The sequence below is a fragment of the Molothrus aeneus genome, chromosome 1, assembly GCF_037042795.1.
Source record: "Molothrus aeneus isolate 106 chromosome 1, BPBGC_Maene_1.0, whole genome shotgun sequence".
In the NCBI taxonomy this organism is placed as follows: domain Eukaryota; kingdom Metazoa; phylum Chordata; class Aves; order Passeriformes; family Icteridae; genus Molothrus; species Molothrus aeneus.
Window position 1 is genome coordinate 102506818 of NC_089646.1, and position 11601 is coordinate 102518418.

Consider the following 11601-nt stretch of genomic DNA (forward strand, 5'->3'; position numbering starts at 1 on the left):
CTGGTTTGGGGAGTACAGGGGAGGAAGGACTGTTGGGACACTTTGGTGATCATCACCCTGGCAACACTGGCAAGAGAAAAGCAATGCTTGTCTTTATCCAAATCTAGACTGTGCTAAATTGATGTAAATGTGAAAATTACTTACTGAGAAAGGCTATTAGCTTTATGGAGAAGTCTTGAAATGTCACTGCTTTGCAATGTATTAGCCTTGCTAAAGAGCATTAAATAGCTTCTCTAATGGACACCTGATACATCAGGAAGAATTCTGAGTGAATTTCCACATTCTCCCCTAAGGTTGGTCCCTATGACAATTTGGACACACTGGATGAATTTTCTCACCCATATACTCCAATATCTGCATGCTAGTCCAAGAAAGATGGAACATCTTAACAGCTGTAAATTCATAACTTTGAGCCAAATGATAAACAAATTAAATCTATGTCTGACATGAGCTTTGTGAAACCAAAAATTCACCACTTCTAAGAATGCTTCTAAGTATTCATTTCCCTTCTGTTTTCCAGTCTCTGGGCATCATTAAGACCAGGGCAATCTCGATTACTCCAAGTGGGACTAGAAAATGCAGTACCTGAAATCTGAAAACTGGCTTTATGATTTTACACAGTATAAGAAGAAGCTATGTAGATTCATAGTAAAGACTGTTATATTTGCTTATCCAAATAAAATATGGATATTATTTGGCAGAGTTAAAGGACATACATCAGCTTTTTACAAAAAATCACTTACTAAAGTTCCTCTGAAGTTAAATAAAATTTTGAATCAACTGTTTCTAGGAGCAGCCCTGACAATTTAGTGTGAAGATTCCACTTGAGCCTTCTACAAATATCCAAGCCAAAATGGACTCCAGAAGCATCCAGGTATATACATTTTTCTTAGACAAGCAGGCTGTATAGAATTTAACTTCTTCTTTTATGGGATAAAGAACGCATTTCAAATTGTTTATTGTGATATCTACTGAACTTTTAGTGACAAAAAATGAATGTGTCTTCTTGTGTTATTATTTCTGAATTAAAAAAAGACCTAATGTGAATTCTTCCATATTTTAAATCTCTACATAGATTGATAAAAATGCCACAGAACTTTGTGATATCTAACTGAAAAAAACACAGAGAAAAGCTGATGTGTAACTAACTCAAAAGCAACATAATTAACTGTCATATGTTTTAAGTCCCATTTAGATGCTGAATTATCAGCATTTTATTTGCTGCATAATATGCTGCTTCTCATACATATTCTCATACATGTTCTTACATGGCTCATACACGCTCTTCATATACTACATTGCAAAGCATGGTAATGACATCCCAAATACCTCCAAACATACACATACACAAAGGCACACACACATGTGCTCAGAGAGATTTAATTTCATGAATTGAACTCAAAGTTGGTATTTTTATGGCTTAATTTGTAGGTAGACAGAGCACACAAATGCCATTCTTCACAGTGTTGTTTTCAAACTAGAAAGAGAACATTAGTGTGGTGAAAGATATAGAGGACCCTTGTGCATAGAAATAGCTGTGGAAAGGCATTATCTTAACCAAGTCACACCTGGTTAAATGAATTTCCCAAAGTGAAGGTTTTATTCTTCTGTATTCTTCTGTATTCTTCAGCTCTCCTATCAGTGCCATTCACAGGGCACTACGTTACTCTACACCAGAGACTCTTCTCTGTTTTCACAAACAGTTTAGGAGCCAATAATAGCCTGTGTTGTTCCCTTCAGTGAAAGTATGTATGCATGCATGGGCCAGTACAGAAACCTATATATACATACAGAGACCTTCATTATGCTAAAAAAAAAAAAAGGACAGAGAACAAGCAAGGAAAGTATAATGATAATAACCATATTTTCTAGGTGGAAGCAATTTTTTACTGTTACAGATTTGCTGTTACTCACTTGGTAGTTTCTTTTAGCTGATTTTGGAATGCCGTTTCTAAGAAATACAAGAATTCTTTTAAACTTTTCTTGCTTACACCTGTTTTGAGGTGGAACATTTTGATAGCTGGGGAGAAAGGATTTTCTGACATCAAAAGCATTTGTCACAGGGCAATGTAGGTGTGTTGCTGTTTCTCTGACACATCTCAGCAAATCTGAATGTTATACTAGGCTGAGAGATGGTGCTTTCTGCCCTCTGCACACATGCTGCAGAGGCAAGGAAGGCCAGGCAAAGGGAGGCATTTGGTCCCTCCAGCTTCACTGACCTTACTTCACATGCTTAGATTAGTCTGCAGATGACCTGGAGCTCTCTGTATCCATCTCTCTCTATCAGCCATGGAAACAGTGTCTGGAGAATAACCACTGCCTTGCCTGATACCTTGAAGGCAAGTGCATGAAGCTGGTGTCGTGAGCATGACACCAGTTTTGGGTATGTAACTCATCCTGCCACCAGGATGGAGTGAAGCCTGTCAGGCTCCTCTGTCCTGCACCCCTTGTATGGAGGGTGAGAGATAAAACTCTCCATAGATTTTGATGCCTACCCACGCCTGACAATGCTACCTTTGCAGGAGGAGAAAAGCAATTCATTGCTTCTGTGAACATGCCAATGATGCAAAGGCTGGAGAGCAGAAAGAAAATGAAGCAATGCATATTTCCCTCAGAGAGTTGTATCAAAGGATTAATTTTCAGTTTTCAATGTCTGGGAAGTATAAATTAAAAGCAGGCTTTCCATCAATGAATTTATGGTATCTGAAACTCCTCTGAGCCCTAAGAAAACATATAGCTCTGCCCTTTGGTCTTCTTTTCACTCTGTCTGGGTAAGCTTACTTTATGAGGCAGCATAATTTGCAGTGACCTTTTCTGAAGCTGTTGATACACTTCCTGCTTTGCTGGAAACCACCTTTTTAGCCATGCATGATGTGACTCCACATACATTGGAGTATAAATTTCAGGCTTTGTCATTAAAGCCTGCAAAATAATCCTGTACTGTAGGCAGCTGGACTGGTGCAGGATGGTGCAGTTCTGCTGGGCAGTGCTGAGGGGTGGTTTTGGAAGGCTGGTTGGCTCTTGGTGCACCACAGATAAATGTATGGAATCAGTGAGGGAGGGTAATCTTTTGTAATTATTTTTCTGCCTCTTACTGTACAGAGGAATGATCGTGCAATTTTATAGAAGGATTTTCAGACTTACTCCATATGTGTGTATTAAAGTCTATCTCTGTATCAATATATCTAAATCCTTATTCCCATTTGAACATTTACTGAGTTCTTAAATCTGGGTTTTGCCACATATAAAATGGGAAGAGTATATATTCTCATATAAATACAAGCCCTTCTAGAGCCAGAATTTTCCTTCATCTGTAACTATTTCAAGATTTCAGCTCCCACATGTGAGAATAGCAGAAGAACCTGCGACATTACAATAACATACGTTTTCTTAATGCTTTATGAATTATTATATATTTAAATTTTACATTATTATTTTCATGCATACTAATTAGAACCGTGCCAGGCAGTTCAAAACACTCCTTGAATTACTCAAGAACTGCTGTTTGAAGGCTGTGTAGCAAATTTACCCCTGAAATTTGGTAATTTGGTGAAATCAAATAATTTTCCCTTCCTTCCTTCCTTCCTTCCTTCCTTCCTTCCTTCCTTCCTTCCTTCCTTCCTTCCTTCCTTCCTTCCTTCCTTCCTTCCTTCCTTCCTTCCTTCCTTCCTTCCTTCCTTCCTTCCTTCCTTCCTTCCTTCCTTCCTTCCTTCCTTCCTTCCTTCCTTCCTTCCTTCCTTCCTTCCTTCCTTCCTTCCTTCCTTCCTTCCTTCCTTCCTTCCTTCCTCCCTCCCTCCCTCCCTCCCTCCCTCCCTCCTTCTTTCCTTCCATCTCAAGCCTGACCTTTCAGGCTTTTTTCTTCATTGCTTAAGGAAATAAGCTGAAGTGTCACTGGTTTTTCTACTTGGAGAGCTTATATGCTGTGTTATGTTTTTTCAAGTAAAATCTCTCCAGAGTCAATGTAATATTTTTTAGATTTCTCCTCCTTCACTGATTTTAAATTATTAACTGAAAGATCTGGTTTGCTGAAGCTACCTGCAGCATAATAAGAAATTATTTCATTTATGTCCCAAAAAGTTTAAACTGCAAAATGCATATTCTTATAGTAAAATGGCTAGAAACTGTTCTTTATGCTGACAAAAAAAGGAGGCTTTTGATAGAAATGAAAAAAAAAGTATGGAGAAAATGTTGGAAAGTTGGCCAAAATAAAAATTTCACATATTTTTCATCCAGATTAATAATCACAAACTTTTAAATCTGAATTTCAAGATGTTTCAGTTGGACTCTGAAAACTGTTTTGAAATGCCACGTCTTAGAAACTTTCCACATCTTGGAGATTGGTGTTTGTAGGTTGCTCATGCTGCTTTGCTCATGCAGTGGAGTGGTGTTCCTGGCCAGGTGACACACCCCAAGTGGCCGCTAGGACAAGGGAATGCATTTGGGAATTTACCAGTCACGAGTGGCATTAAGAATCTGGCCCATGTGCCAGAGCTGGCGAGTAGCCTCAGAGCAGTAGGCGCAAGACATTTCAGCATTAACTTCCAGTCAGGTATCAGTGCAACACTTCAGAAGAAAATTTTTTTCTTTCAGTCAAAGGCTGAATCGCTAACTTTGGTTAGGCCAAAAGCCTGAAGCCTTCCAGTTTTCAAAGGCTTTGCTTGTTGACTAGACTTTAAATTTTAGACAGAATGCAGCTTTCTTTTCAATTTAAAGTAAGAATAGGTGGAGCCTTCTCACCAGATCTGACCAAATGTACAACCAGCGTGATTGACGACAGCTGAGAAGCAAATTCTATAGCCCTATTGTATATTACATTTATCCCAACCAACTTGACCCCTGACTATATTCTTTCTACTTTGTTCTTGTTTTTTTCCCTTTTTTCTGTCCACCTCAAGAGTTTTTCTAAGCACCTTGAGACCTTCTCTGAGTGACAGCCATAGAAAAGCCACTGTGCCAGAAAAGGATTCTTTCCATGAGTGGATCCCACATTTTCCATTCCTAGGAAGAACACTACTACCACTAAAAATAATAAGATGCATCCAAAATTATGCTGCTGTGAGGCTTAGGATGAGAAAACTTCAGTGCCTACCAGAAACAAGAGTAATATTCCACATAGAGTCCTCTGAAAGGTTATGAAATTAAACTTGTATCATTTGATACACACAGAAGTGGTACTGTTGTCATAGATGATGAGATATGACTACAGACCCTGCAGCCTTTCAGTTCCTTTTTCCCCTGTTATCTGCACAGCTAATATCAGATGACAACGCTGAGATCCACCAATTCTTTTCTAATGCCCTGTTCAAAACTAGAGCCAGCACATGACATTACAGATTCTATCTCCCTCCTGTGCCCTTGCTTGCTTCTTCTGTCTTCCTCCCACTCAGATGCAAATACATATGTCATTATTTGCCTTTCATGCATGCTTCTATACAATAACAGTGGTATACAGTCTTTTCTTTTTAGAGGAAGAACACTACCCTCAGTCATGAGAGATAATTTTCTGTAACTCTGAGAAAGGTATTTGCAGGGGCCTTGACTGAGGAATGAAAAAAAAACTAAAGCAGATCAGTAGAAATTATTTTCTTAATGGCAAAATCTGAATTATACATTAAAGCACCATTTATTCAGTCAATTTTATTATTCTGTTTAAAAAGGCAGTCACTTTTATGTGTTTCATATGCTTGCAAAGGTTTATTAGCTTGAGTAAAAGGTCATTATTATTCAATTGAATAATTTAATTTTAAATTATTGGTATTGCACTTCATATTATAACTGGTTTTGCAGATGCATTTGATTATGTCAGATTTGCCTTTTAATCCTCTGTCTGGAGATCATGTTCTTGAATCGTTCACTGTGTCTCACCCTCGTAATGGGATCCTAATGAACACACAGAGTCCAGCCTCATATCTTCCATGTAAATTACTGTGCATACCTCTTCGAGTCAGATCATATCAGAGGCTATCCGGTGTCACATAATCCTGGGGACTGACACGTGGAAAATCTTTTCAGGTGATTAATGCCATAGGCATCTAATTTTCCTGCAAAGCAATATTGCAGTGTTTATGTGAATGCCAGACTTAGGAATATGAAATGGGCATTTAGGAAAGTTAATAATCTGGCCCTAATCCCCTCCAAGAATTATCTCTTGGTATTTCTAAAAATAATTGCAGCTTTATTCCTTGTCGCTAATGGAATCACATATTAATTTATAACATGCATTGATCATTAAAATCTTAGACTTTTGCATGGGTGAAATAAATATATGTAAAGCTTCACATAAAATACCTTTGCATTTGAAAGATATACTAAGTTATGAAAAATTCACAAAATATTTGTTTTATTGCTTTGTTTTCTTAATGCTTGAGCAAAAATACCCTTCAAAATTGTTTCATGTTTGCTAGAAACATAAGATTTGTCCTTGACTGCACACTTGGAGACTGTGATTTCTGGGCCTAACACTGAAATTCTCAATTAAGATAAAAAATCATACACAAAACAATCCAACACAATAAAATATCAGGGCAGGCAGACCCAGGGTGGAATATTCTGTGAGCACGGGCTCCTCATTGCTGGCATTCAATATCACACCAATAATGTAACTGTGACCAAAGGTGCTGTCTTTACTCACATGTATCTATGAATTACATAATTGTCTGCTGTTATCAGGCTGCTCCTACCTCTGCTGAGTTTTTCCCTCAGCCAGGCATTGTCCATTAACTTCACTAGAAGCAGAATCGGTCTTTCACAGACTTTCATAATTTTGAACAAATTGAATTTTAGAAAATAATCGGTTCCTGAGATTTGACATAGGAAGCACATTGAAAACAGCTTTTAATACACAGAATTAGCTCAAGAATTACAGTCTCATTCCTCTCTTACACTGCCATTACAAGCATTTATCTCAACTGATTTCAACAGAGCTGCTTCTGTTTTATACTGGTGTGAAGGAACAAAAAGCCCCAAGTTGCATAAATTGTTAACAGCTCTTTCATACTGCCTCTTTATTACCAGATAAAACTTTGATGAAGGACATTCACAGAAGATCAATATGAGAAACCACATAAGACCTGACTTCTATGCTACTGGCTGATACTGAAAATCCCAGAAATATTGTTTCAAACAAAAACTATTTGTTTCTGAAACTCTTACTTAAGGTGATGACTGGGTTGATACTGCTTTTCCTGAAAGAAATATTTCACCTTGTGGAGATGTTCTGCCTCCTGAGTAAAGTTGCTCCATAGCTTGGATTGCAGGGATACAGGAAAGGAGAGCAGTTGTACATTTAGCAATGAGCAACTCCATCCTTTGTGTGAGGGAAGAAGCCACAGTCCTTTCTGTGCTTTGTGCAGATGCTGCTCCCAGCTGATGAGAAGCACTGCTGTCAGCATCCTAGGAGACTCCATGTGAAGGGCCGCTTGTCTCACCAGGGGAAGTAGGAGCTCTGGGGAAGTTTGGGATCTCCTTCCAAAGAGCTGGCAAATTGCCTCATCACTGGCAATCTCTACCTGTAATTTACACATGCCAGAGCACAGCTGTGGGGTAAACAACAAGTGATATTGAACTGACCAGTAATATATTGTCTGTGAGCTAATATAGCTCAGGATATATTCACTGCCAAAAGCAAACATTTTCCTTGAAATTCACTTGGACAGCAGTGTTTGTTTATGTTGTGGTTTACCTGTGTATGAAGAAGTGAGCCAGGAGTAGAAATGCAATTACAATCACAGAGAGAAAGTCTAACTTATATTAATATTTCTTCAGCCTAATAGCTGTCAAATACACATTTCTGCATGTTTGCAGTCTGCTTTAATTTGTTTCTGTCAGATGAAGAGCAAATATTTTATCGTGACTGTGCTGTATTTTTGTTTCTATAAAAACCCCCAAGTACCACAACAGTGAAGGTTACGAGGGGGCTATTTTTAGAAAGTTTGCTCTTGCCACTTAATCAAGACCATCATACTTTACTTGCTTTCCTCCAACTGTTACTAAAGCCATCCATAGCCTTCAAAATCCAAGCATTATGAAGTGGAAATGCCTGTGCAGGAAAGCTCTCCGATGCGACTGAGTCTCAATGACAGGCTTAATCCCGAGCTCAGAGGAAGCTCAGTTGTGCTCCTTTTTGTCCCTGAGGTAGCTGAAGAGGACGTCCAGCCCCCCCTCGACGACCTCGGGCAGGGGCCGGGCCAGGGGGTTGTGGGCGATGTGGAGCCCTTTGTCCATGGGGTTCCAGGCAATGCGGCGCAGCCGGCGCAGCAGGTACAGGTCATCCGGGAGCGTCTGGATGGCGTTGTAGTCGGCGTTCAGTAACTCCAGAGTGCTGATGTAGCACAGGGACCGTGGCAGGCTGCGTATGTTGTTGTTTTCCACGATAAAGATTTGCAGATTGACCAGATACTGAATGCTCTCTGCGATGTTTTCCAGCTTGTTGGACCCTAGGTGCAAGAAGTCTAAGCTTCTCAGGGCGAAAATGCAGAGGGGAATTTGCACAAAGCGGTTGTTACTGAGGTTTAGTTTCCTCAAATTTGTCAGGTCAGTGAAGCTCAAAGGCAGTTGTGAGATGCAGTTGTGTGAGAGGCTCAGAACCTCCAGCTTCCTGCACAAGCTGAGCTCTGCTGGCACTTCTTTCAGGCAATTCATATTGACGAACAAGACCTTCAGGTTCCTCAGCAGCCCGATCTCCTTAGGTAGGCACTTGAGGCAGTTGCCACCCAAGTTCAGCACTACCAGCCTGTCCAGCTTCCCCAGGGAAGGAGGAATCACCACCAGCTGGTTGCGTGAGAGGTTCAGCTTCTGCACCTCATGCAGTCCCCACAAGAAGTCAGGCGTGGTGGTCATCCCTTTCATGATGAGGCTCAAGCTGACATAACGCAATCCCCGCTTCAGCAGTGACTTGGGCTCTCTCCCTGCCAGAAGGGCGTCTTCCCATGCAGGCAGCTTCGGGCCTTTCCTAAGGAAAACCATGTTCCTTCGCTCCTTGTTCTTCGAGTGCTCACTTCCCATAACACTCTGGTTCACTCCTGAGAGAACTGAGGTTTTATTCCCTTGCAATATGCAAATGCCAACAGAAGATGACAGCCTGCAGGAGGTGGGAAAGTCAAAGCAAGGAGACAGGGAGGAGCCTGTGAAGTGCATCTCAGTCCACCGGAACAGTTTCCATAGCTGCTGAGGGAAAGTTACACTTTTGGGGGCTTATACTGATCTTGGTGCACAGTCTGTAATGAAACACTTGCTCCTGACTTGTGAGCAAACCTGTTTAATTCAAACTGAATGCCACAAGACAGCTGTCACTGTCATTTGGCCTGGGCTTTATTGGACAGACATGTATCTTCACTGGAAAAAGGTCACAAGGATGCTGTATATAACTTCACCATGTCAGCTTTCTTGGCTATCTGGTACATACCATGACTGCAGGACAATTAGCAAGAGAGATTTCAAAAAAAAACAAACAGGCAAGCTAAAGAAGGAAACAAGCAAAGAAGCCATCGTTTCAGCTCAGATTTAAAGGATGTTTTCATAATCATTTTTATTTTGGTTCCTGATTTCTCTGAAGTAGTTACCAGTCTACCAGAATATTTTGCATGCTGCAAAAACACTGATAAGCCTTTTTATGTCAGTCCTTGTTTTCTGCTAAGTTAAACAAAAATAATATTCACAAAAAGTTTTACTTTTATATGTCCTTTGCGGTGAGGATTGGCCTCTTTCTTTCCAGAAAGGGTGCCAAATTCATTGCAGCAGTGACATTTTGCCCAGTAGTATCTGTGCCCACTTGGATGATTTCTTGCTACCCACAGCACCAAGTGTGAGCAGTCATACCACACAGTTCTAACCAAATTACTCTGCCCTAAGTATCCTACTTTCACATCTATGAATCAGATTTTTGGGGTGTGATTCTTTTGTATTCTAGAAAATGGAGCCTCTTGATATCCCTTTCCTTGTGAACTTCCAGGTCTTTGTGGGCTATTCTGGGGTACAGGGGGACTAGCAGTCAAATAGCTTGAACTATAAATCACATTTAGATCCAATATAGAGGGGCTGGTGGAAGAGGAAAGGAGCAGTGAGGTATAATAATACCCAACAACAGCTGAAGTGAGCTCTGCTGGTGAAAGGAAATTGTATTGCTACAGGAATACGTATGCACTATATTTAAACTCAAAGGGACCATAAAAAGGATCTGCAAAAACTTCAGGTATCATCCAAACTAGGTGAAAATTGCAACAAATAGTGCAAGACTTTCAGAGCTTTTCCTCTCCATTGAATCCAAGGTGATGAAGATGTGTTGCTGCCTTCTGAGAGATTTGGTGATGAATGTACCCTCTCTTACCATCTCATTTCAGAGATCCTCACCTTAAAACCTTGTATTAGCGCCGATGCTAAGAGATTATGCAGAAAACTGCAGCTGGAAGTCGAGGCACTCCAGCAACCACTTTGGAGTCAATCCCCACAGCCTTTTCTTACTGCCAAGCACCACACAGTCTCCTTTGAGCTCTGGGTCCCTCACAGAGCTGCATCTGCTTGGGAAGAGAGGGAAGAGAGGGGGCATTCCTGCAGCTCTCTCTGAAGAGTGGATTCTGCACCAGTCAGGACCACAGCAGGCAGTGTGAGATGGTGGGAGCTGAGTGAGCCACGCAATTAAAACCTGTGTTTGAACAGGGCTGAGTGGCATAAAACCAGCTGGTGCTGAGGCTGAAATATTGCATTCTCTGGAGTGCCTGGGTGAGCCTGAAAAAGGCTGAGGCCAGTTGTATCTGGTTAGAGTGAGCTGGCAGCCTGTGAGTCACAGATCCCTCCCTCACAAGCGCTTTTTGCCAGTATTTGTCAGTTTACATACAAATGTTTCACTAATTGCCATCGCAGCCGTACTGACTCAGTGTTCTTGTTAACCATCATCCCACATGCTGCACAGAGTGCCAGAGATAACCCTGATGCTGCAGGCAAAGGAGATGCACAAGGGGAAGGGGAAACCCAGTGGCTTGGGCAAGACTGAGTGGGGCCCTAAAATGTGGCACTTCATCCCAAATGGGTGGAGAAGTGAAAGCATAAGCCCCTCATGAGCTCTGCCTTTGGGGTATCTGCCCAGCTGCTGTTAAAAATGCACTTATTATCAGAGAGCACCCATGGATTTCAACATGGCATTTTGCTTCTGCAGTAGGAAGAAAAAGGCTTTTTAGAGAGCATTGGTAAGATTAGTCATTTCCCTTCTTTTTGTCTCAGTTCTGAAATGAGGAATCTTCTGCAGACAATCTGCCAGAATCTGCAGAGACTGGCTTTGCTCCCTGTGGCTGGGCTCTCACCTGTGACCATGGCCCCAGGGTGGCTTCAGAGCTCTTCTGCTGCCCACTTTTAGTGACAAATGAAAACAAAACAAAAGGAAGCACAGTATCCCTGTAACAGCCTCCCCCCATAGCTGGCCAGATATTTTTGGATGAGAACATTGTCCCCATCTCCAAAACACACTGGAGTTTACTGCCTGGGGACTTGGCAGTGCCAGCTGTGGCTTCTCACCACAGAAATCCTCATTTCCTAACAGTGTGACTCAGCCAAAGTGCTCTGTACCCTTCCCTGGCTTTGCATCACACTGTCCATTTGAAACCAGGCCTG

At 41.2% G+C, this 11601-nt stretch overlaps 1 protein-coding gene across 1 annotated transcript; it reads right to left on the reverse strand.

Annotated features, from left to right (window-relative positions):
• Positions 1 to 8106: 8106 nt before the first annotated feature.
• On the reverse strand, positions 8107 to 9135 carry LRRC30 (leucine rich repeat containing 30). Its single transcript, XM_066546289.1, has one exon. The coding sequence runs from the start codon at positions 9133 to 9135 to the stop codon at positions 8107 to 8109; it is 1029 nt and encodes a 342-aa protein (XP_066402386.1).
• Between the last annotated feature and the right edge of the window lie 2466 nt (positions 9136 to 11601).

Excerpts from the sequence above, each read along its gene's own strand:
- LRRC30 (XM_066546289.1), bottom strand. The coding sequence starts at position 9,135 with ATGCACTTCACAGGCTCCTCCCTGTCTCCTTGCTTTGACTTTCCCACC.